Source organism: Ranitomeya variabilis, chromosome 2 (genome assembly GCF_051348905.1).
Source record: "Ranitomeya variabilis isolate aRanVar5 chromosome 2, aRanVar5.hap1, whole genome shotgun sequence".
NCBI classification, from domain to species: Eukaryota; Metazoa; Chordata; class Amphibia; order Anura; family Dendrobatidae; genus Ranitomeya; species Ranitomeya variabilis.
The window spans coordinates 1,192,531-1,219,884 of NC_135233.1; the positions used below are offsets into that span (position 1 = coordinate 1,192,531).

Below are 27,354 nucleotides of genomic sequence, written 5' to 3' on the forward strand. Positions count from 1 at the left end.
GGTATTAAAGATGTTGAAAGATGGAGAAAATGGTAAGGAATATGATTAGAAAGGTAGGTAGGTAGATAGATAGACGTCGGTGTGCTATGTAATCAGTGCTTTGTGAGTTTTTTCTGTACTTGTTTATGTTTAAGCAAATTAAATTTACTTTAAAAAAATGTTGTAGGCTCCGGCATAATGTTCTCAACCAGCAGAGGGAAAGCCGACAGCTGGGGGCTGATATAAATTATCTGGGATTATTAATAGCCCTAAATGTTCTCAGGCTATTGATATAACTTCACAGCTGTATATATGGCCTTTACTGGTTAGTTTATATGGGGACCCCTGAAAAAATGACAATGCCAAAAGTCCTTTATTTGAAATAAAACTCCCCAACCTCTTTTACCTTTTTAATAGTGTGAAATTAAAAATAATCAAACACCATATTCCTCAGCAGTCCGACGATAATCCATGTGTCGCACACTTAGTTTTTGTTGATGCAGCCGCATGATTTACAGCAACTAGACAGCCTGAGTACATGTGGAGGTTGCCTGGTTGCTAGGGAATCCCACATGTATTCAAGCTGTCTAGCAGCTGTAAATCATGCAGCTGAGGCGACGAAAACTAAATCTCCGAGCACTTACAAATACTCGGAGAACACCCAAGCGTGCTCGGAAAAAGCCAAGCAACGAGTATACTCGCTCATCACTAGTGCCTTATATCACCACACTCCCCTTTTTGTTCTCTAAGCACAAGATTAGGCACATCGTATGGATGTGCCATTTCTAAGGCGGCTGAGGGCTGATGTGGTTAGCCTGGAGGAGGGGAGGCAATATCTCTGGCCCATTCCCAGGGTCACGGCCACTCCTTCTGCGGCCGTGCCTGCTGCCGGGACCACCGCCGCTCCCCCCGCTCATACTTACCCGCTGCGGCGCCCTCCTCCTGCAGGCGCGCGTCCTCTCCTTCATTCTTCTCCGCTCCCTAGTTCTCGTCGGGTGCGCATGCGCACCGAACACTCCAGCACTTCCTCTTTCTGATTTACAGGCGCTCTGTATCTCCTCTCTGTGATCCTGGAGTACTGTGACCCGGAAGTCCTTCAGCACTCCATGTATTTAAGGCGATTCCTTCCTCTGCTCCTTGCCTGTCTGTCATTTGTGCTTCTGTGACTCAGGTCCACCTTTGTCTTTGCACTGCCTGTTCTGAGTCTCCGCTCTGTCCAGCCAGTTCAGCTTCTCTGCCTTTCCCAGGCTTCCTTGTCTCCTCGTCCAGTCCAGCCTTCCCAGTGTCCTCTCCGTACTCTGTTAGTCTGGTGTCTCTGTCCTGTACTGCTTCCTTTGTGTCTTCCCCTTCTCAGTGCTCCTTTGGTCTCGCCTGTACTCTGCTCTTACCAAACGGTACTTGTTCTTACCCTGCTCTGTCCGTCCTACGCCCAGCTTCTCTATTTTGTACCTCCTACTACCCGTCTCCGGGTTCCAGCTTCTGCGGCAATAGTCTCCCTTGGGTCTGCCCCTAACGCTCCCTGTATAGGGGGTGGTCTGCCTGGTCAGCTCACCCTTGGGAGGTTCGTTGTCATGGATATGCGGGTCCACTCCAGGTGTTCCAAAAGTTCTCACACCCAGACTATAATATCAACCCACATTTGTCTGTTAAGCATTTACTGGTTAGAATTTATAGGGTGACCCTATGTCATTCTTTTCTGGGGTCCCCCATAAACTAAGGACCCTGCGCTTGTGGGCTTACATTCTACAGGATTATGGAGGAGACAGTAGGTCGGGGGTTGCAGTAGCTTCGATGGTGTTGCAGTGGCCGTGTGATCCTTACAGGTTGTAAGCTTCTTTGAAGAGATAGGTTTTCAGGTTCCGTTTGAAGGATCCAAATGTGGTGGATAACCGGATGTGTTGGGGCACAGAATTCCGATTGGGTGAGGAGTGAATAAGTGTGGAGGAGAGAAGGAGGTCTTGGGAGGACCGGAGGTTACGTGAGGGAAGATATTGAGAGATTAGTTTGGAAATGTACGGAGGAGAAAGGTTATGGATGGCTTTGTAGGTCAGTGTTAGTAGTTTAAACTGGATACGCTGAGAAATTGGGAGCCAGTGAAGGGATTTGTAAAGAGGGGAAGCAGGAGTGTAGTGAGGAGAGATTATTATAATTCAGAAGCTGCTTTCATTAGATAAACATCACACCCACATACCTCCCCTTGATGACCTCATATGGGGGCTGGTCAATGGGATGCTGCTAGGTCTCAAAAAATTATGGGACCCCAATCTTAAGGCTATCTTCTTCCCTGGAGGTCCTAGGCAAGAGATATCAATGCCATATTTCCTATCATGATTTTAGCTTTCCATAGATTGGAAACATGGTATATATAATGTTATCCATCTGGCCGATATTAATTTGGGACTGATGTCCAGACTGCACTGTGATGTAAGCAACTGCCTTGAGTCAGCCACTTTGTCACAGTGACCAAAAATAGGTCTCCCATAACCTGTCACAAAAAACAATATTCATAACTGGACTTCGGCTCAAAATAGTCTGCTTATAATTGTTTGAAGCCTTATGTCCATAGGAGCTAAAAGTGTCACCTCCCAGCCTTTGGTAAAGGCTTGGTGTCTGCTCTCCATCAGATAACCCACTTCAATTAGCTGTTCATAGCAGGGGGTCAGAACTCGACAGGGGTTGGATTGAAGTGTTAGCTTTTTTCCCCTTCAAGTTATGATGAAGTCATGCTTCAATGCTCAATATAAGGGTGACACATCGCCTCTCAAGCACCATTAATTCCACAGCGCTTTACAGGCATTATCAGCACGGTCGCCATTGGGGCTCACAATTTAGATCCCCTGTCAGTATGTCTTTGGAGTGTGGGAGGAAACACACGCAAAAACATACAAACTCCTTAAAATGTTGTCCTTGGTGGGATTTGAACCCAGGATCCCAGCGCTGCAAGGCTGCAGTGCTTACCTCTGAACCACCATGCTGCCCTATGACACCTATGTTATACTTTCTCACATCCAGTATGTATCCGCAGACCACATGCCAGCCAAGACTGAAAGAAGAGAAGGATGGACATTCTTCTGGAGGATAGCACTAATATCTGTTCTACTGTTTTTCTACAATTTCTCACCTGTCCCATGTGTCTGCACCGAGAAACCTGCACTGTTATCGACTCGTCCTCAGTCAGGGTCATGATGTACGATGCCTCTTTATATAGCGCAAGATAACGGCCATCAAATGTAACAAAACTCAAATCTGAGAATATGGAGCAGCGGCCTGGAACAAGAAGAAGATTGTCTATTCACCACCAGAAGGATCATAGATGTGCTAGAGGAGACAGAGGAAGTAAGAAGAATATCACCATAACGCCACATCCACAGGTTACAGACCTCAGCGTACTGAACATGACTATGACGGTGATATGCTCCATCACAATCAGGTCACATCCACATATCAAGTGCATCCACAGGTTACAGACCACTGCCAGGTCCACAGGTTCCAGGCCACACCATGGTCTATAACTATGCAGGTAAATAAGGTTATATGGTACACCACCATGAGGTCATGCCCACACACTACAGACGTTCACAAATTACAGACGAGAGCCACATTCATACATCATAGCCACGGCCACAGGTTACAGACCACAGCCATGTCCACAAGTTACAGACCACACCGTGGCCTATAACTATGCAGATAAATAAGGTTATATGGTACACCACCATGAGGTCATGCCCATTACATTACACACATTACACGCATCCACGGGTTACAGACCACAGAGTACTGTACATAACTATGTAGGTAACTACGGGGATACTGCACATCATCATGAGGTCATGTCTACATATTACTTGGGTCTACAGGTTACAGACCACAGCCAGGTCTACAGATCTCAGCCACGTCCACAAGTTACAGACCACAGCCAGGTCTACAGATCTCAGCTACGTCCACAGGTTACAGACCACAGCAGTTTAATAAGAGCTCTATGCATTGTGAGTTTCTTCCTAATTTGACACAGATTTTTCTCATTACATGTAGCACAAGATGGATTTCCAGGCCATTTTCAAAGAAGATAATCGACAGTGGGTGCTCATAGAAGAAGCTGCTTTGTTAATAACCATCATCACCGGATGTAAGTGAATGGTTTGTATCTATGAAAGAGCGCTCTGATTGTTCCAATGGCAATTACATTTTAGTCTGGAGGACACAAATACTCACAGGGACACTCCCATTTGGGGCAGCATTTATCTCCGTTGATCTGCACCGCGAATCCTAGGAGCCCACAGCCGGACTTTGTTACATTGTAGGGACAATGCTGCGATTTATTCACCTGGATTAATTGCCCATCTACACAGATATGTTTAATGCATTCGTTCTCTGTGTATGGCTGCAAAACAAGACGAGAGAATAAGTGGATCCAAAGCCTACATTATACACGTTTGACAAAATATGTCTGTGAAAGCCTGACTGCTACTACAAACGCAGACTACTGCCCACAAGAGAGCAGACATCTTTCACATTCAATACATAGCATCATGGCTTGATGTGAATATAGATACCCCCATATAACAGCCTTCTCGCTCTATATACCCCACACTACTTACTGTGCAGGTCTGGCTTGTGGATAATATGGAGGACACAGTAAGTTCTGCCGAGATGCCTGGAGTCTCTGTCTGGTTGAAGGTTCTTGATGACGTCATCATTAGAAGATGAGGGGACGTTGCTTCTGTCATGGGTGGCAACCTGTATTGGGGACGGTTAGTAATACTTGGGGAGGGGGTAGCCGTTTGGACCCCTGAACCATCTGCATGTATATCATGTGTCAGAAGAACGGGAGTCACAGCAACATAAGTGGCTTTTCCTAGAGAGGATGTACGAGGACTGGGCTGAAGAGCCGAGTGGGAAGCCTCTGTCCACGTGGAATACTTGGGCTCTTTCTGTGAAGTTGGTGGGGGTTTTCTTGTGCCTATTCCAGAGGTCACTACAGTCTGTTCCCTAACAGGAGTGTGGGATGTGAGGGAAGTGAAGGACACTGACAATGAAGTGGTGAAAACTGATAAATGATGCTTTGTAGATGACGGAGCTGCTGGACCTGACACCACTGAGGATTGCTTGTCCTCAGTGATGGAAGGCCAGGCCTTGGCTGATGGACGATAAGCAGCTGTTTCATCTACAACCTCCAATTGAGAAGCAGAAGTGACATGACCCGTGGCATTAGAGGCCTCAGATGACAGATCTCTCTGTTCAGTTGTTCTCACACCTGATGTGAAAATGGTTCCAGCATGTTCTGTAGATATAGTTGAAGTTTCCATGTGGACTGGAGATGTAACACTGTGCTGCGAAGATGGCACAGGTGTGGAGCTGGTAATGGTGTATGTCGTGGGCACTGTATAAAGTATTGAGCCCATCTCCTCTTTATGTGTGCTTACTAATGGTCCAAAATGAGAAACCCCTGGAGATAATGAGATCGGGACCTTTCCGCTTCCGTATGTTGCCAGACTGGTGGACTGTGTCGTCCTGGAGGTATACAACAAAGAGTGGCCAGAGACTGGCATGGGTAGAGTCATAGTAGAGGTGGACATCGGTGTTACTGACAGCTCTTGCATCATTGTGACACTTGTACTAGATGTCCTCAATGATACCAGTCCTGTGATCTCTGGGTGAGATGTTAGATGGGCAATCTCCTGAGTGGAACTCACTTTGGTTTCATGCACAGGAACATCTGAAGATGAGTGTGCTCCTCCTGTGTATAAAGTGCCGTTTATTGGCCCTGTTACATTTCTTAAGTCTAGGACGAGTGTAGTGGACTCAGTCATGGTTTTGGGTTCTGTTCTGTAGGACATTTGTGTGGTGGAGATTGCTGTGCCGTGGGATGTCACCAGTGTTGTGTGCTCCGCCTTGGGTGGCAATGAAATCCATGAAATCATTTTTGTGGTAATGGTTGTATTGGCTGCCTCTGAGGTGACATCTTCTAAGCTTTGTGACTTGGTTCCTTCCTGTTTGGTGAGTACATGAATTGTGTGCTCGCTAACTGGTGCAGCCTGAGATGTGGCACTCAGAATTGGAGCTAACCTTGTTCTTTCTGATGGCAGAGTATGAGGCATTGATGATGCTTCCTCAGGTGTTACAGCTTTTGCCATTGTAGATGATCGTGTTGACATGGTGACTCTATCTAATGTTGGCTGATTTGTTACAATCCTTGTAGTCCCCAGCCCCCTTGAGCTGCTGGGAGGATAGCCAGCCATAGATTCTAGAAGACTTGTGGTAAGGGGTAGTAATGTGAAGACTTCAGGGACTTCTGTGGTGGCCTCTGTGAAGTTCTGAGATAAGCTGCTTAATGCCCCTGATATTTGGGTTATTCCTCCTATAGTCACATTCAGATACTTGGCACGCGAGACTTCTTTTACAGTCGCCTTTTTGGTGGACATTACAGTGGTTTGTCGAGTGTCCTTAGAGAATTTGATTGTCTCCACAGCTTTACTTGTACTCCCAGTTTGCGAAGCTGTGGTTACTTTATACAGTGGTGTAAAGACCAGGGTGTGGATTGTAGTTGTTGTTGGTAGTGATATTGGGGGTGATACTCCGAGGTCTGGTTGCTCCGTACTTGTATGTGGCTCAATGGGCTCAAATGTAGAGCTGACACTCGCACTGAATTTTGTAGATTCCAACATATGTTGGTCTTGTTGTGTTACAGTCTCACTAATCTGAAGTATGGTGGCTAAAGAACCTGCTGATGTGGTGACATTCTGATGAGCTGCTTTAAACAGGGTGGCGGGCATAGACATGACTTCAGAGGAGATTGTGCCTGGAGCTGGGGATATGGACATGACAGTTCTAGTAACTGATATGGGTGAGAATTGGGTGGATGAAGCTGGCGTGGACCAAGTTGTCGATCCCGGGGAAGCGAGTTTAGCTAATGTCATTCCGGCCATAGTCCTTAGGGAATCTGTAGGTGTCAAGGCATGCACAGTATCAGTCTTCAATTTGGTGGTTTTAACAGATTGCATTGTGGTGTGAAATGCATCTGAGCTGTATGATGCAGCAATAATTGTGGGGGAGACAGGTCTGGATATGTGTTCAGTTACTGACAGGTCTCCTGAGACCTGCTGTGCAGATGATGTGGTCACATTCATTATGGCAGTCACTCTGGGGTGTTCTGTGGTGATATGGAGCATTGTCACATTGACTGCAGGCTCAATACCTGTCAATAAAAGGTGAAATATATGAAATTATCAGACATTTTATATATCCAGCACCATAACTTTTGCTTAATAAAGCCTAAAACGGTAATAGGTTTGCCATATTGCCCTAAGAACCTTCATCTCCGTAAAGACAACGTGGTAGTTTGTGCCTGTGACCTGTGCATGGCCTGCAGGTAATGAGCACATTGTGTGCCCAGCATTGGGAATTATTCCCCTTTCAGTAAGTGGTGGCAGAACTGAGCATCTTGGGTGTGTGGACTTGTTGGGGGTATGAGTTGTGTTCAATCTATAGCCTGTGGGGCAAGTTTGAGATTGAGCTGTAGAGTGACGTAGTGATATTGACCCCTAATAGTCACCCCAGCATCATTGAGGCTGAGTGAGGTTAACATTCCTACATCAAGGTCCCAATAAAACCAAGTGACACAAGGTCTCCTACATAGAGGTCCAAATAAAAGCGTGTGACACAAGGTCTCCTACATAGAGGTCCAAATAAGTGTGTGACACAAGGTCTCCTACATAGAGGTCCAAATAAAAGCATGTGACACAAGGTCTCCTACATTGAAACCACAATAGAGGTGTGTGATTGGAAACCCCCTATCCATGTTCCAGACCCTCCTGTCCAGTGCTCAGGAAGGTTCGGCAGACTCTCCTATACACTATTATTCAGGTACTTACAGTCGGAGAAGTAGACACATTTTTTGGTAACTTCATCCACGACCATGTGTGGTGGGCACAATGGAAAGCATCCTTCAACCCTACAAAAGATGTGTGATACAAGACTGGTCAAACCTGGCGCCACATTAATCAGTGTTGGGGCCTGAAATGATTCTCTGCTCCTCCTACTAATCTAGATTATCTTTGCAGCAGGGAGGAGAGAGGTGCACCACAGGGAAGAACGTTGCAGAGCACACAGACCTGGAGCGTCACTTCCACCATAACCAACACCAACGTAATTTATCCATATGAGCCAGGTCACCACCACACTGAACAGATGGATCACAGATCATAGAGAAAGTGGGACAGTCCCAGATTTGGATCTCTGTCCCGATGTCTCAGATGATATGCCGACTGTCCAGCCCTGCCACCATCAGTGTTGCACTGACCTGTTGAGTGCTGCCAGGAACCAGTGTCCCCTGAGAGGGTAAAAGCAGCTTATTACCACTATTGTCTTCTCTCTTGCAGGCACATGGAACTCAATAGGCACAGCTGAGGCTTCTATTAGACCCAGAGGTCACATGTTCACTGGGCCTCTGCATGACAGAGCTGCTGGGTGCTAGCTCACCTAGATGAGCTCTGCCAGTGAATTCTCTCTGTATGTTTTCCCTGTAACTGAGGGTCCTAGAGATACTCCAACAACATTGGAAAATAAATGCAGTTAAGAAAAAAAATATACAGTATATGTCCCCCAGAGATCTGCTATGAGCTCTTGGGGGACAAATAATGCCCAAGGGCAGAGAGGGGAGCAAAGGAAATGGCCTGAGGATAGAGAAGAGTGTAGAGGAGATGGCCTGAGGGTATAGAAGAGCACCAAGGACACTGACCGAGGGCAGAAAGGAGTTCTGAGAGGACAGCCTGAGGGAAGAGAGGATGGCCAAGGAGATGGCCTGAGGGCAGAAAAAACATCTAGGAGAGGAGTGCCGAGGAGACAGCCTGAGGGAAGAGAGGATCACAAAGGAGATGGCCTGAGGGCAGAAAAAAACGTCTAGGAGAGAAGATAGCTTGAGTTCAGAGAGGAGTGCTGAGGAGACAGCCTGAGGGAAGAGAGGATCACCAAGGAGATGGCCTCAGGGCAAAAAAAAAAAAAACGCCTAGAAGAGGAGATAGCTTGAAGTCAGAGAGAGTGCTGAGGAGACAGCCTGAGGGAAGAGAGGATCGCCATGCAGATGGCCTGAGGACAGAGAGGAGTGCGGAAAAGATGATCTGAGGGTAGAGATGAAAGCTAAGGAGACTGTTTGACTGACTGATAGGAACAAGAACTTCGGTTTGAACTTAGGTTTGAAATGTGATGGACACCTGGACAGAAAATTGCCAGGGCCCATTATAGCTAGTGAAGACATTCGGGCTCTACCGTGCAACTGATAACACATCCTTCCCCAGCTGCTTTCATTTCTTCTGCTTTATAATGGACAGGGCAACAAAAAGTTTAGCAGTAGTGTGAACACAGCCTTCAAAGGGTTGTCCGCCTCTTTCTAAAATTTTCATAATGTGTCCAGCTGAGAATGAAATGGTAAATGGGTGTAGTTGGGGTGTGGTTAAGGGATGTGGTGCTGCATCCTTCAGCCCTCTTTCCCTTCTTTAATAGTTGGAAGGTATGCTTACCTGGGAATACTATGACAGTGGTCACCGGTGGGATCTCTGCATGTTCGATAACAAGCACTACTACAAGCATCATAGCGCCATTCACAGGTGGATCGCGTCATCACATGTAACGTAGAATCTGCAAGTTAAAAAACTTGGTTGTCTTCTCATTTCACATTCAACTAGGCATGAGCTAGCGCTGCACCCCTCATGTAGTCCCAGGTTTTGGCCAGAGCCAGTGCTGCCCCACCGTGAAGGGTGGAGTGCACGGGGCATAGTTACAGAGGGATCAGAGTGCAGATATCATAGATAGATGGTTGCTACAAACTGGAAAGTGACACGTTCCCCTCACAGCTGAGCCCATAGTAATAATCACTGAGGGGCAGGAATCTCAATCAGTGGTGAGAACCATTGTACTGCCTATGTATGATGCTGACCACCATTCATACCCTGCCATTCCCGTATATATGCTTAGATTACTGATATTGAGGTGCTGGTGACATAGGCAGTAGACAGGGGAGCTGCAACCTTCACCTGTGGTGAAGGTGCGAGAATTGTGCCCTGTCATGATGCTCATACCTGGCTGGGCTGGCTGTTCTCACCTGAAATCCTGTATAGAGTGGAGAGCCTGAATGCGGTAGAGTGATGGTACTTAGTCAAGGAGATAGAGGAGGGAGAGATTCTCATAAAGTGGCCTGGTTGGGCAAGGCTCTCAAAGGCGCTGTACCCAGCTGTCCAGCGGTTTTTGTGGATTATAAAGGTGGAGCGTCTCTGGAAGTCGTCACTTCTCTGCCACTTAGATACGTGGAAGGTCCCGTTACTTCCCAGATGTAAGAAGAAGTTCGGACGCACAGCCAACTCCAGGGACACCAGGTTTATGTCTGCAGAAGGACAGAAGGGAGGTCAAGTCCAAGAGGTGGATGTTCAACATGAACACAAAGTACACCCCAAATCAATATAATTTTCTGACTGTATACCATGACAGGAGAAGACAAGCCACCATAATACAACACTCTGAGAATCACTATCACACTCGCGCCCAGACTGGTAGGCGCAGGCGTGCGGAGGAGTGGCCCCACTGGGCCACACACCAGACTACCATGGAAGGGGCGTAACTAAGTAGCTTCCTTGGTGTTCGCTGGAGCCTCTGATGGTGAGGTCAGACTTGTGGGGCAGGAAGCTACCAGGTATCACTCCAGGGTGGTGTCTGGCTGTGGCTGTTGATCCCACTGGAGGGAATGGAACATAGACAGGCAAGCGGGCACAGCTGGCACTCTGGCAGACAGGCGGGCACGGCTGGGACACAGGCAGGCAGATGGGTACAACAGAGACACTGGCAGGCAGGTACGGCTGGCGCTCTAGCAGGACAGGCGGACAAGGCTTGTACACTGGAAGAACCGGTATGGACCGGTCTGCAGGCAGGTATGTAAAACAGGTAAACATGTTCAGACAGGAGGGTATATGAGAACAGGTAGAGAAAGACCGCAAGGAGCGGAGCAAAGCAGAATCACAGGAGGTGGAGCCAAGAGCAGGAGGTGGAGCTAAGAGATGGAGGCGGAGCCAAGAACATAACTGCAGGAGGCGGGGCCAATAGCTGGAGGCAGAGTCAAGAGCAGAGACTTAGGAGTGGAGCAAGGTAGAACCGCAAGGAGCGAGAGCTGAGCGGAGCCGCAGAGCACAGAGCAGAGGGCAAAGCAAGACCACAGAGTGCAGACCCGAGAGCAGCGCAAAGCCACTGAGTGCAGAGCCGAGAGCACGGCAAAGCAAGACACCGAGTGCAGAGCCGAGAGCAGAGCAAAACAAGACACTGAGTGCAGAGCTGAGAGCAGAGCAAAGCAAGACACCAAGTGCAGAGCTGAGAGCAGAGCAAAGCAAGACACAGAGTGCAGAGCCGAGAACAGAGCAAAACAAGACACAGAGTACGCACAGCAGGGAAAGAAAACCAAGGCAGGGATATAAACGGACACAGGAACAGGACTAGACTAAGACAGAGTCAGGAACAGGGCAAGGCACAGAGACATGGACACAGGCCAGGGTACGACGCCCCACTGGGTGGGGGACACAGGACACAGGCCAGGGTACAACACCCCACTGAGTGGCGGACACAAGAGTCACAGAGACAGGACCTGGCACCTCAGCAGCTAAGAACTGACTGAGGGAGTAAGTTGCACAATAACAGGCCCCCACCATGAGGAAGCCTCATGGCAATTGGTCGGGGACACCTTAGCAAGGTGCACACAGTCTCAATAAGAAACAGAAGTTGCCGGCGCCGTCCTCCTATGCATACAGACAGAAGACATGCACAGAGCATGCAGGAAACATGAGGCACACAGCATGGAGCCGACAGCAGAGAGAGCTCAGAGCATGGACCAGAGAAGTGAGTGAGTTTGTGTGAAAAGCAGGTGGGGGATGGGAGGCCATGCAGTGATGCCAGCAGGGTTGTTACAATCACTACTACAAGCGACACCATCCATAGATCCCACATACCGAGAGCTACCACCTCGAAAGTCACTACTACAAATACCACCACTCACAGTCACCATACAGAGAGCCGCCACCTTGAGGGTCCCTACTATTAGTGCCACTAGCCAGAAAGTCATCATCCTAAGCAGTCACTACTACAACTACCACCATATCAAGAGTCAGTATTACAAGTGCTACCACCCTGAGAATCACTAGTACAAGAGCCACCACACAGTGGAACACAGCCCGAAGAATTACTACAATTATCATTACACCAAGAGTCACGATTACAAATGCCACCACCAAGTGAGCCAACATCCAGAGAGTCACTACTACAATTGCCACCACCTAGAGATACACCATCGTAAGTCATTACTACAAGTGCCACCACCTGGAAAGTCATCACTAATATAAGTGCCACCAGAGAGCCACCATACTAGGAGCCACCACTCAGACAATATTATAAATGTCAACTCCAAAGGAGACACCACCCCAAGAGTCCCTACTATAAATGTCTCCACCCAAAGAGACATCATCCCACAGAGCTATCACCTAGAGACCCGAGTGTCACTACCCAAACCCTAAGAGCCACCACCATAAAAACCAACACCCCAGAGAGCAGCCACCACTCCAGTGAGTCACCAGCCTAATCCACAGGATTGAACATATGATAATTAATATGAGACAATTTCTGATGCCATTATCTCTGTAGTGTGATGCAGGGCGGTAGCTGTATGTAAGGCACTCATCTTCTCCTGTCACATCCTGGAGCAGTGCATGAAAGAGAGGGTCCTGGGTGGAAGTTGGTGCTGTGAGGGCCGCCTTTTACCGATGGTGTTGGCCAGCCAGGACCATAAGTTTCAAGGTTCAATAAAGGAGACGCCTGTGCTAAAACACAGTATTTACGCAACAGTAACTTGGTAAGGGTTATATACAAGGAGTAGCGGGTACAAAGTCTTATGGACGTTTCCTTCGTAGTATAAAGCACTTTCGCACGCATGGTTTCTTTCTGTTAGCACCACAACGGAGTCCTGCTCTGACAGGCAGGGACTCCGGCGTGTCACTTCTCTCACCCGTGCTGCGGTCAGTTCTTCCCTTCCCCATGCTCTGCATGCTTCCAGCCGGTGCTCTAGCCATGTCCTTAGAGCATGTGCACGTGCACTCCCACTCTCTTAAATGGTCAGCGTGTGCACATGCTATCTCCTTCCCAGCCAAACTCTGCCAGCTGCTCCCTCCTGTCTGTCCTCTGGGTCCAGCTGCTGTGCGTCCGTTGGTCTGTCCTGGAGTGGCACCTGGCATTCATCGGGAGCCAAGTCTAACCTCACCATCAGAGGCTCTAGTGAACAGTCAGGTGTTCGCTTAGTCACACCCCTCCATGGAGTGCTTTGTGGATGAGGGTAGTAGTTTTGAACTGGATTCTGGAGTGGATGGGTAGCCAGTGTAATGACTGGCACAAGGTAGAGGCATCGGTGTAACGGTTGGTGAGGAATATGATCCTGGCAGCAGCATTCAGGACAGATTGGAGCTCTTCTTCGCTTACGCCAGTCCAACTCGTCTGTGGGACAATATGCAGTATGCTTCCGTACTCTGGCATCCGAGGTCGGTTGGTATAATGAAGCATCGGTGGCAACATTCTGGGATGGCCTCTCTGGAAACAAAGGATGAGCTGGCTGGTTGAGACTTACCAACTACCTTCAATGACCTGGTCTCCCTTGCCATCCATATAGACCTTCGTTTCCGTGAGCGTGCCTGTGAGGGAGAACATGAAAGAGGACAGCGGCGCTTGGCTCCATCTTTTCAAAGGCCGCTTGTTCCTTCACCCTCCCTTGCCGAGGACTCATGTGAACCCATGATCGACCATCTTGCCCTTGCTAGATGGCAACTGAGGGATCAATGCGCTAAAGGCCAGTGCCTGTCTTGCGGAGACATGGGCCTCTCCATTCGAGTCTGTCCGGTAAAGCCAGAGAAGCTCCGGCATCTTGGGTCGGTAGGAGAGGCCTTCCTAGATGGAAAAGACATCTCCCTAACCCGGACTCTTACTGTGGCCATGACAACTGGTGAATCCCAGTTTGTTGAGTCAGCGTTTTTGGATTCTGGGGCAGCAGAAATTTTATCCTCCAGGCTGTAGCGGATCGGTTCCAAATCCCAGTCCATCCACTCAAGAACCCCCTGGCAATAACATCTGTCGATGGGAGAACTCTTTGTCTGACTACTGAGCAGCTTGAGGTCTGTATTGAATGCTTCATACTGAGAGGATTGCCTTCTATGTTCTTTCCCACATGTCTCATGTCTTTCTGTTAGGCCTACTATGGCTACGGCAGCACAAACCTGTGTTGGACTGGAGAACTGGAAAGGTGCTCTTCTGGGGACATTCATGTCATGAGAAGTGTCTGGCTCCAGTACGTCCGGCTAAGGTCCCGTCTTGTCCGGCATCGCTGACCTCTGCCCGGTTTGCCGTCTGCCTATTCGTACTTTGCCGATGCTTGACAAGAAAGAAGCAGAGACTTTGCCGCCCCACAGGCCTTATATCTGCCCTATAGCCTTGATTCCCAGATCTATACCCCCTAGAGGCCAAATTTACCCTCTGTCCTCAGCTAAGACTCAAGCTATGTTGGAATACATTCAGGAGAATTTGGCCAGGGGGTTCATTCAGAAATCCTCCTCTACTGCTGGGGCTGGGTTTTTCTTCGTTAAGAAGAAGGATGGATCACTTTGACCCTGTATTGACTATCGAGCTCTCAACCAGATCACAGTGAAGAATAAATACCCTATTCCACTAATTTCTGAGTTGTTCGACAGATTAAGAGGTGCCAGGATCTTCTCCAAATTAGACTTAAGAGGCACCTACAATCTAATCCGCATTCATCGGGGAGACGAATGGAAGGCGGCTTTCAACACTAGGGACGGACATTATGAATACCGAATTATGCCCTTCGGTCTCAGTAATGCACTGGCAATTTTTCAAAAATTCGTCAACGACATCTTCCGGGACCTGCTTTATTCCTGCGTTGTGTATCTGGACGATATTTTGATATTTTCCCCGGATCTGGCCTTCCACAGACAAGCAGTGCGGCGGGTTCTTCAGCGTCTGAGAGAGAATCGCCTGTATGCCAAGTTTGAGAAATGCTTTCTCGAACAGCCGTCTTTTCCCTTCTTGGGTTACATTATCTTGGATACCGGACTCAGGATGGATCCTGAGAAAGTCTCATCCTTCCTTAAATGGCTGCTGCCCGTGGGAGTCAAATCAATTCAGAGATTCCTTGGCTTTGCTAATTATTATTGGCAATTCATTCCTCACTTCTCCACGCTGACCACTCCCATCTCTGCTATGACCCGAAATGGAGCCTATCCGAAGAACTGGTCCTCCGAGGCTGAAGAGGCCTTCCGCTCTCCTAAACGGTCCTTCTCCACCGCTCCTGTTCTGCATCACCCGGATTTAAACAAACAGTTCTTTCTAGAGGTGGATGCATCCTCGTTAGGGGCTGGAGTTGTGCTCACCCAGAAGTCATCCTCGAGTTGCCGCATGTCCTGCGGTTTCTTCTAGAAGGCCTTCTCCGCTTCTCTATCGTATCTCCAGTCCACCCAGAGACTTAATCCACGCCAAGCTAGGTGGTCTTTGTTTTTTTCCCACTTAAACTTTCTTTTACATTTCAGGTCCACTGACAAGAATGTCAGAGCCGATGCCCTCTCGCGCTTTTTTGTCTGAGGATCAAGAGGAGGATCCACAATTTATCATTGAACCATCCAAGATGGTCACTGTCGCTCCAGTCAGTCTGTCACGAATTCCCCCAGGGAAGACTCTTGTGGCTGAATCCGAGAAGGAGCGAGTTTTGTCTTGGGCCCATTCGTCCAAGGTGGCTGGTCACGCGGGACAAAGGAAGACTCTACAGTTGATTTCTCGCCTCTACTGGTGGCCGTCCATGAGGAGAGAGATCTATGCTTACATGGCTATTGCGGGCACAAATTGGAGAGACAAAGTCCCCAGACAACTTCCTGCCGGTTCTCTCCTGCCGTTACCAGTACCATCTGGTCCATGGGAGCACATAGCTATGGACTTCATTACAGATTTGCAAGTATCCGAGGGTTTCACAGTCATCAGGGTAGTCGTGGATCGCTTCTCCAACATGGCGCATGTTACCCCGTTGTCTGCTCTTCCATCCGCTACTGAACTGACTGACAGCTTCATCAAACATATTTTCCTCCTGGACGGATTTCCTCGTCATATTGTGTCCGAACGAGGTTCGCAGTTCACTTCCAGATTTGTGCGAGCTTTCTGTAAACATCTGGATATCTGTCACGGGGAGACTAGGTGGGTGAGAGCTAATAACCCGGGCCCCTGCAATTTCCCTCAGACTAGGGAAATGCTGACTGACCCTCTACCTGAAGTTTACACTGATGGTGTGCATGTCCAGGCCTCGAACCTCACGCTGCCTCCTGTTACAACCCTAAGCTGAAAACCTACACCCTCCACCCAGTGAATGTAATACACCAATACCCACAGTTAGCACAGACAAGGATAAAGGAAAATATACACCACGCCGCAGTCACTCAGGAATACACTATACAGTAAATGTGCAGGGCAAAATAAACACAAATATAGGAAGGAGTAAATAAGACAAAGGAAAATACACCACCAGCAACGATTCTCCAACAACCAGCTCTCCACTCCAGACCGAGATAACAACGCAAGACAGAAGCTATAATCGGCGACGCCCAATGATCCGGAGAACTATTTAAAGGCCATGGGCATGGCCCAGCTTCCAATCCGAGGATCAGGTAAATTAACCCTGGAACAGCTGGACAAAACCTAGCCGACGCCAATGAGCAAATAGTGGTCAAAAGCGGAATTACCGCTGTCTGTCGAACGACCTGGTCTGAACAGCGTCCGACATGACAGTACCCCGCCTTCTACGAGGGACCCCGGGGCCCTCACGGCTTATAGGACCCGGCTTGTCTGGATGGCGACGATGAAAAAACCTGACCAGCCGATCCGCATGAATATCCGAGGCTGGTACCCAGGACCTCTCCTCAGGCCCATAGCCACGCCAGTGTACCAAGTACTGTAAAGTACGACGCACTACACGAGAGTCAACCACCTTGGAGACTTCAAACTCCAAATTACCATCCACCAAGACTGGAGGTGGCATAGGCGCCGCGTCCACAGAACCCACCACCTTCTTTAGAAGAGACCTGTGGAATACGTTGTGTATCTTATACACTGTAGGGAGCTCCAATCGGTACGCTACTGGGTTAATGACGGCGGTGACCCTAAATGGACCAATAAACCGTGGACCCAATTTAAGGGACGGTATTTTGAGTCTTATGTTTTTTGTGGATAACCACACCCAGTCATCCACACTCAGGTCCGGACCTGGCACACGCCTACTGTCAGCCACACGTTTGTACCTAGCACCCACACTCAACAGGCGCTGTTTAACTCTCCTCCAGACTGATGATAATTGTGCTCCTAACTGATCCTCCTCCGGAACGCCGGAAGAGCCATTCTGACTCAAGGTACAAAATTGAGGATGTAGCCCATAAAAACAAAAAAACGGAGACTCCCCAGACGACTCCTAGCGGTGATTATTGATGGCAAACTCAGCCAAAGGAAGAAAGGTAGACCACTCCTGGTTATCAGAGACAAAGCAGCGTAAGTACTGTTCCAAATTTTGGTTCATACGCGCAGTCTGACCATTTGACTGAGGATGGAACGCCGAAGAATGAGACAACTTGATCCCCAGCCGTGAGCAAACTGCTCTCCAAAATTTTGCCACAAACTGAGACCCGCTATCAGACACGATGTCAGACGGAACCCCATGAAGTCTGACCACCTCCTGCACAAATACCTGAGCCAGAGTCTTAGCGTTAGGCAACGAAGGCAAAGGCACAAAGTGAGACATTTTTGAAAACCGATCAACAATCACCAAGATGACCGTGTTCCCAGCTGATGAGGGCAAATCAGTGATGAAATCCATGGAGATTTCCGTCCATGGCTTACTAGGTACTTCAAGAGGAAGTAGTGTGCCAACAGGATGGGAGCGAGGCGTCTTAGCCCTAGCGCACGTGGTACAAGCTGACACGTATGAGACCACATCCTGTCGGATCTTGGGCCACCAAAACCGACGTGACACCAACTCCAAGGTACCTCTAACCCCTGGGTGGCCAGCCAGGACAGCATCATGATGCTCCGCCAAAACCTTTAGGCGGAGATGAAGCGGTACAAAAGATTTGTTGATGGGAAGCTCAGATGGTACCTCCTCCTGAGCCTCGGCAATCTCAGCCTCAACCTCGGTAGTGAGAGCCGAAACCACAACACCCTTTTGGAGGATGGGTATTGGATCCTCCCGAGGTTCACCCCCCAGAAAACACCTGGACAGAGCATCCGCCTTAGTGTTTTTAGACCCCGGTCTGTAAGTGACAACAAAATTGAACCGCGTGAAAAACAATGCCCAGCGAGCCTGCCTGGGGGACAGACGCTGCGCTGACTCCAAATACAGCAGATTCTTATGATCGGTAATAACAGTAACCTGATGTACCGACCCCTCCAAGAAGTGTCGCCATTCCTCAAAGGCCAACTTGATTGCCAACAACTCCCTGTTGCCGATATCGTAGTTACGTTCGGCGGACGACAGTTTCTTGGAGAAATAGGCGCACGGACGCAAACCACTCAAAGATGAGCCTTGAGATAGTACCGCCCCCACACCAACCTCAGACGCATCGACTTCCACAACAAAGGGTTTTGATACGTCTGGCTGCACAAGAATGGGGGCTGAAACAAAACTGTTCTTAAGAAATTCAAATGCGCACACAGCAGCCTCAGGCCAAACGGAGAAATTGGTACCCTTTTTAGTCATGTCAGTTAGCGGTTTTAGCAATGATGGAAAAATCCTTGATAAATTTCCTATAGTAGTTAGAAAACCCAAGGAACCGCTGAAGTGCCTTCAGGTTATCAGGACGTTCCCAATGCAGCACCGCTTGCACCTTAGCGGCGTCCATTTTAAAACCAGAAGCAGACACAATATAACCCAAGAAAGGCAACTCTTGAACATAAAATACACATTTCTCAAGTCTAGCATACAGCTTATTCTCTCTGAGAAGCTGTAACACCTGCCTGACATGATCTAAATGAGCATCACGGTCGCAAGAATATATGAGGATGTCATCTAGGTACACGATAACGAATTTCCCGAAAACATGCGAGAACACATCATTGATGAAATGTTGGAACACTGCAGGTGCGTTAGTCAACCCAAAAGGCATCACCAAATTTTCAAAATGACCCTCAGGGGTATTAAAAGCCGTCTTCCACTCATCACCTTGACGGACTCTTATGAGGTTGTACGCCCCCCTGAGGTCAATCTTGGTAAACCACTTAGCACCCGCCACCTAGTTGAACAAATCTGGTATCAGTGGCATTGGGTATGGACCACGAACCGTAATCTGGTTCAACTCCCTGAAATCCAAACATGGGTGTAATCCGCCATCTTTCTTCTTCACGAAGAAGAACCCTGCTGCCACCGGCGAAGATGACGGCCTGATGTGCCCTTTGCTCAAGCTTTCAGCAATATAATCTTTTAACGCTTGTCTCTCCGGACCGGAGATGTTAAACATCCTTGCTTTAGGCAACTTGGCCCCTGGTTTAAACCTGATAGAACAGTCATAGGGACGATGTGGCGGCAACTCTGTGCAACCCTTTTCAGAGAACACATCCACAAAATCCAGAAGTGACTCCGGAACGCTTGAAGTCACCGCAGACACACATGTGGCCAGGCAATTCTCCTGGCAGAACTCGCTCCACTGAATTATGTCCTGAGTTTTCCAGTCAATTACCGGGTTGTGCATGGACAACCAAGGAAAACCCAAAACCACCTGAGCAGGAAGATTCCTGAGCACCTTACATGTAACCCGCTCGGAATGTAGAACCCCAATGTGGAGTTTCACCTCAGCCACAAATTCAGTAATCTCCCCCTGAGAGAGAGGAGCAGCATTGATGGTGACCACACGGATAGGATGAGACAGTTTTTCAATCCTAAAACCTGCTGTGCGTGCAAACTCCTCATCAATGAGATTTGTGGCTGAACCACTATCCACAAAAACAGTAATTGGCAGCTCACTGCCAGCGATAAAAACCTTAGCGGGGAGCATGCATTGAGAAACCACCATGGAGGATATACATAAGCTCAAAGCTCAGATTGGTCTCCTCCACACCATCTGAGCTTAGAAGTTTTCCGCCGTTGCGTTTTTCTTAGACAGCAGAGGACAGATGTTAATAAAATGACCTATTTTACCACAGTAAAAACAGGCTCCCTGCTTCCTAATCTCTGGGGTTCATATAGTTAGTAAGGCCGAAAAAAGACATTTGTCCATCCAGTTCAGCCTATATTCCATCATAATAAATCCCCAGATCTACATCCTTCTACAGAACCTAATAATTGTATGATACAATATTGTTCTGCTCCAGGAAGACATCCAGGCCTCTCTTGAACCCCTCAAGTGAGTTCGCCATCACCACCTCCTCAGGGAAGCAATTCCAGATTCTCACTGCCCTAACAGTAAAGAATCCTCTTCTATGTTGGTGGAAAAACCTTCTCTCCTCCAGATGCAAAGAATGCCCCCTTGTGCCCGTCACCTTCCTTGGTATAAACAGATCCTCAGCGAGATATTTGTATTGTCCCCTTATATACTTATACATGGTTATTAGATCGCCCCTCAGGTTCGACGCTTTATATGTGACACCCCTGCGATTTGCATAGGCTCCGTGGGCTCACCTGCAGCAACCTCACGTGAACCTAAACCTTCACCCACAGGCGGTGTCTCATGCTCCCCCTGACGCAGACGGCGATCAATGCGGACAACCAGACTCATAGCGGAATCTAGAGAAGCAGGAGTCTCGTACATCAGAAGGGCTTTTTTAACCCTTCCAGAAAACCCATGAATAAACTGACTCCGCAATGCTGGATCATTCCATTGGGTATCGATCGCACAGCGGCAGAATTCAGAACAGTGATCCTCTGCTACTCGCTCCCCCTGGCGAATGGAGCGTATCTTAAATTCTGCCAGAGCCATTCTGTCAGGTTTATCATAGATTTTCCCAAGAGAAGAAAAAAATCTCTACAGAGTCAAATGCAACAGAATCAGATGGCAAAGAAAACGCCCATGCTTGGGGATCCCCGCTTAACAATGACAACACCAGGCCCACACGCTGAGCCTCATTACCCGAGGAGATCGGGCGCATACGGAAATATAGTTTGCAAGCTTCACGAAAAGAAACAAATTTACTGCGTTCCCCAGCAAATTTTTCAGGCAAAGGAAATTTAGGCTCAGCAACTTTTTCTGTCGCTCTAGCTTGCACATTAGATACTGCTAGTCCCTGTTGCTGTACTACCCCCCTCAACTCCGTGACCTGTAGGGACAGCGCCTCCAACTGGCGGGTTATGGAAGTCATGGGATCCATGACAAAACACACAAAAAAAAGAAACACCTTTTTTTTTTTTTGTGTTGTTAGGCCGATTATAATGTCACGGGGAGACTAGGTGGGTGAGAGCAAATAACCCGGGCCCCTGCAATTTCCCTCAGACTAGGGAAATGCTGACTGACCCTCTACCTGAAGTTTACACTGATGGTGTGCATGTCCAGACCCCGAACCTCACCCTGCCTCCTGTTACAACCCTAAGCTGAAAACCTACGCCCTCCACCCAGTGAATGTAATACACCAATACCCACAGTTAGCACAGACAAGGATAAAGGAAAATATACACCACGCCGCAGTCACTCAGGAATACACTATACAGTAAATGTGCAGGGCAAAATAAACACAAATATAGGAAGGAGTAAATAAGACAAAGGAAAATACACCACCAGCAACGATTCTCCAACAACCAGCTCTCCACTCCAGACCGAGATAACAACGCAAGACAGAAGCTATAATCGGCGACGCCCAATGATCCGGAGAACTATTTAAAGGCCATGGGCATGGCCCAGCTTCCAATCCGAGGATCAGGTAAATTAACCCTGGAACAGCTGGACAAAACCTAGCCGACGCCAATGAGCAAATAGTGGTCAAAAGCGGAATTACCGCTGTCTGTTGAACGACCTGGTCTGAACAGCGTTCGACATGACAATATCGCCTTGGATTTCTCATCGGCCTATCACCCCCAGTCCAATGGCAAGTGGAGAATGTCAACCAGGTCTTGGGCAATTACCTGCGACACTTCGTCAATGCCCACCATAATGATTGGGTGAAATTGCTTCCCTGGGCTGATTTCTCATACAACAATCACATTGGTGAAGCCTCGGGAGAATCTTCGTTCTATATTGTGTTTGGTCGGCAACCCGAAGTTCCCCTTCCGGTGACGGTTCCTTCTGATGTCCTTGCAGCAGATGTCCTTTCCAAGGATTTTGTGAAGTTGTGGGAGGACATAAAAGCCACTTTAGAAGCGTCCTCCGCCCATATGAAGAGACATGCAGACAAAAGGCGTCTGGAATGGATCCTCCATGCTTCCGTCCTGGTGACAAGGTATGGTTCTTGTCCAGGTACGTCCGGCTGAAGCTTCCTTCTTACAAGTTGGGTCCTCGTTTTATCGGGCCTTTCGAGGTGTTGAAGCGGATCAACGAGGTCTCCTATAAATTGAAGCTGCCTTCTTCTCTACGGATTCCAAATTCCTTCCACATAGCTCTACTAAAGCCTGTCATCCTGAGTCCCTTCTTCCAGGATCTGAGAACCACGGCTATGCCAACAGCCTCTGATGTTGTTTTTGAGGTGCAGAACATCTTGGCCATGAAGAAGGTAAGAGGCAAGAACTTTTTCCACGTTAACTGGAAGGGATTTGGTCCAGAAGAGAAAACCTGGGACCCGAAGAAGAACATTCTCCTCCGGAAATTCATCGATGGCCTGAAGAGGAGGGGGCGTAAAGGGGGGTACTCTTAGCACCACGTCACAGTCCTGCTCTGACAGGCAGGGTCTCTGGCGTGTCACTTCACTCACCCGTGCTGCGGTCAGTTCTTCCCTTCCCCATGCTGTGCATGCTTCCAGCCGGTCCTCTTGCCATGTCCTTAGAGCACGTGCACTCCTGCCCTCTTAAAGGGTCAGCGGGTGCACTTGCTATCTCCTCCCCAGCCAATACCTGTGGGACTTTAAGTATATATTGCTTCCTCCCCACTGGGGAGGTGCCTGAGCAACCTCCGTTTTGCAGTTTAAGTTCTGTAAGGTTGCATACCTGTTCCTGCTGCACTCTAGTGCAAATCCCGCCTGCTGCACTGATGCAAATCCAGCCTGCTTCACTCTGATGCAAATCCTGCCTGCTTCACTCTGATGCAGATCCTGCCTGCTTCACTGTGATGCAGATCCTGCCTGCTGCACTCTGATGCAGATCCTGCCTGCTGCACTCTGATGCAGATCCTGCCTGCTTCACTGTGATGCAGATCCTGCCTGCTGCACTCTGATGCAGATCCTGCCTGCTGCACTCTGATGCAGATCCTGCCTGCTTCACTGTGATGCAGATCCTGCCTGCTGCACTATGATGCAGATCCTGCCTGCTGCAGTCTGGTACAAACTCTGTCTGCTGCATTCTAAATCAAACTCTGAATAATATAGAATGTGGGGGCACTACAGTCTAATCAAATATGGGATCCAACCTCAGCCTATACTGAGAACATCAAACCAAACAAAAAAGAAAAAGGAATAGGCTATACAGAGGGGATCACCAGAGGCACAGATATAGTGTAAAATCAATACAACTTTATTTAATTAAACACACACAAACATACACATAAAACACTTTAAAATGGTCACACGTGACCTACCACCTATTCACCAAAAGCCCATAATGGGGCTAACAACCTGAGCTGAACTCCAAAAAATGTATATACGTTATCTATAATATAACGCTGGGAGCGTCACTCTGTCCGAAGCCTTTATAGACTGCGCAAGCGCCGGCGCAGTCTGGACCCCACAGAGTGACGCTCCCAGGAGATCGCGGTATGCGTAAGCACTGAACGCACACCGCGATCTCCAACGGAGAAGCAGGGACGGGCCAGGAGGGTGAGTATATGCTATATTTACCTGTCCCCGTTCCAGTGATGCGCGCTGTTCCTTCCTCCGCCTGCGACTGTTGAGGGCGGCGCATTAACGCGTCATCGCGCCCTCTGAACTGAACGGTTCAGAGGGCGCGATGACGCGCTTAATGCGCGCCGCCCTCTGACTGAACAGTCACAGGCAGAGGACCCGGAAGATGGAGGGGAGTGCAGCAGTGGAACGGGGGACAGGTAAATATAGCAAGTGCCGGGGGCCTGAGCTAGCGGCGACTCCGGCACCTGACCCCCCCAGCGCGCCGGTGTCCCCGCCTGCTCAGGCCGCCAGCACTCGGCGCCCAGCACAGCCGCCCGCACTCACCACCGCCACGCACAGCCGCCCGCAGTCACCACCGCCACGCACAGCCGCCCGCACTCACCACCGCCACGCACAGCCGCCCGCACTCACCCCCGCCACGCACAGCCGCCCGCACTCACCACCGCCACGCGCAGCCGCCCGCACTTAGCACCGCCACGCGCAGCTGCCCGCACTCAGCACCGCCACGCGCAGCTGCCCGCACTCAGCACCGCCACGCTCAGCTGCCCGCACTCACCACAGCCACGCACAGCCGCCCGCACTCGGCACCGCCAAGCACAGCACCACGCACAGCCGCCCGCACTCAGCACCGCCACGCGCAGCCGCCCGCACTCAGCACCGCCACGCGCAGCCGCCCGCACTCAGCACCGCCACACGCAGCCGCCCGCACTCAGCATCGCCACGCGCAGCCGCCCGCACTCAGCACCGCCACGCGCAGCCGCCCGCACTCAGCACCGCCACGCGCAGCCGCCCGCACTCAGCACCGCCACGCGCAGCCGCCCGCACTCAGCACAGCCACGCGCAGCTGCCCGCACTCACCACCGCCACGCTCAGCCGTCCGCACTCACCACAGCCACGCACAGCCGCCCGCACTCAGCACCGCCAAGCACAGCACCGCCACGCACAGCCGCCCGCACTCAGCACCGCCACGCACAGCCGCCCGCTCTCAGCACCGCCACGCACAGCCGCCCGCTCTCTGCACCGCCACGCACAGCCGCCCGCACTCAGCACAGCCGCCCGCACTCAGCACAGCCGCCTGCACTCAGCACAGCCGCCCGCACTCAGCACAGCCGCCCGCACTCAGCACAGCCGCCCGCACTCAGCACAGCCGCCTGCACTCAGCACAGCCACGCACAGCCGCCCGCACTCAGCACAGCCGCCCGCACTCAGCACAGCCGCCCGCACTCAGCACAGCCGCCCGCACTCAGCACAGCCGCCCGCACTCAGCACAGCCGCCCGCACTCAGCACAGCCGCCCGCACTCAGCACAGCCGCCCGCACTCAGCACAGCCACGCACAGCCGCCCGCACTCAGCACAGCCGCCCGCACTCAGCACAGCCGCCCGCACTGAGCACAGCCGCCCGCACTCAGCACAGCCACGCACAGCCGCCCGCACTCAGCACAGCCGCCCGCACTCAGCACAGCCGCCCGCACTCAGCACAGCCGCCCGCACTCAGCACAGCCGCCCGCACTCAGCACAGCCGCCCGCACTCAGCACAGCCGCCCGCACTCAGCGCGCAGGATGGGAGCACATGACAGGATGGGGACGCAGGATGGAGCAGCACATGATAGGATGGGGGCGCAGGATGGAACAGCACATGACAGGATGGGGATGCAGGATGGAGCAGCACATGACAGGATCAGGGCGCAGGATGGGAGCACATGACAGGATGGGGGCGCAGGATGGAGCAGCACATACCAGGATGGAGACCATATACCAATATAAATGCTCGCCACCCGGGCGTAGAACGGGTTCAATAGCTAGTCTAATATATAAAGCTGAATGTGTGTGTATGTATGTGTGTATGTCCGGGATTGGCATCTGCACCGTCACAGCTACAGCCACAAAATTTTGCACAGTCACATGTCTGGACCCCAAGAGCGTCATAGGCTATGTCGTGAGGCGAAATTTTAACCCCGTGCGTTTCAATTCACGAAACAATTTTGCCCCTATCTACATAATGGGGAAAATGTGAAAGGAAAAATGTTGGAGGCAAATTAACAGCTGCCAGATGTGAACAAGGGGGACTTAAAAAATGAGAGCGATGGCGCCAAAGAGTATATACCGTACAACTGCTAAGGTGGGGCCCCGACATGGGATACTCACCACACACGGGGATATGAACACACACACAATGCGCCACACACTACCGCATGCTTGAACACATATACCACCCTCAGCGCACATTTCACCACACATACACCAACCTCGCCACATAAAAGTCGAAACACAAAACTCGCCACTCGCAAAACTCGCCACATACAAAACTAGGCTCATGCAAAACTCGCCACATGGAAAACTCGCCACACGCATAACTTGCACATGCGGAAAAATTGCCACATGCACAAAAGTTGCAACACATGTAAAAGTTGCCTCACACAAAACTTGCACATACTCAAAACGTACCACACAACGCCACGCGCAAAACTCGCCATGCGCAAAACTTGCTGCACACAACTTGCTACACTAACCTGTCACATGCAGCTGCACAAACAAAAAGTGGCTACATGCATGTCGCCACACGCAACTCAACACACACAATTTGACACATGAAACTCGCCCTAAAACACACACAAGTCTGGTATTATCCTTCAAAAATAAAAATCTGATTAATAAGCAGACAAACTACAAGAGCAACAAATGTACCATATAGGAAATACGACTGCAGTCAGTCACATGACCTGTCTATTACATAATAGATGTATGTATGTATGTGTGAGCTAATATATATTGCCAGAGGGGAGGGCTTCCTGTTGGCTGGGGATTTATCATGCTGCCAATAGCAACCAATCACAGCTCAGCTTCTATTTTGCTACAGTTAATTAATCTGAGCTCTGATTGGTTAATATAGGCAACAAAGGACATTCTCAGTATAACAAAGCTTGTGTGAGGTAATAGCATGTCAGTTAGGGTGTGTTGGTGGAAAGGCTGATGTCAGTCACATTACCTCTATGTGAGAGGATATAGAAACTGCCAGTTACAGACTGTTTTTACCACAATAATGCCTCATAAGAAAAGGAATTCCATGGCACAAATGTCAGCTGATGCAAAAAGAAAAGCTGAATTACGGGCCAATGAAAAATGTGAAGACTGAGAAACAAGGCTGACACACATGAGAACAGCAGCTGCTTCCTGAAGAGCCAATGAACTTTCTGAGGAGAGGGAAGCGAGGCTTGCAGACATGAAAACAAGAGCTGCTTCCTCAAGGGCCAATGAACTTTCTGAGGAGAGGGAAGCGAGGCTTGCAGACATGAAAACAAGAGCTGCTTCCTCAAGGGCCAATGAACTTTCTGAGGAGAAGGAAGCAAAACT

General features: G+C 49.6%; 1 protein-coding gene across 1 annotated transcript in view; it reads right to left on the reverse strand.

Annotated features, from left to right (window-relative positions):
* The window catches only part of OTOG (otogelin), a 1,016,637-nt gene that overhangs the window by 223,721 nt on the left and 765,562 nt on the right, over positions 1-27,354 (reverse strand). Inside the window, exons 33-39 of the mRNA XM_077292284.1 lie at positions 16,000-16,227; positions 10,076-10,354; positions 9,495-9,612; positions 7,851-7,930; positions 4,578-7,174; positions 4,192-4,360; positions 3,101-3,246 (exon numbers count right to left, since the gene is read on the reverse strand). Coding sequence (XP_077148399.1) covers positions 3,101-3,246; positions 4,192-4,360; positions 4,578-7,174; positions 7,851-7,930; positions 9,495-9,612; positions 10,076-10,354; positions 16,000-16,227 — 3,617 coding nt within the window. The remainder of the gene's footprint in view (positions 1-3,100; positions 3,247-4,191; positions 4,361-4,577; positions 7,175-7,850; positions 7,931-9,494; positions 9,613-10,075; positions 10,355-15,999; positions 16,228-27,354) is intronic.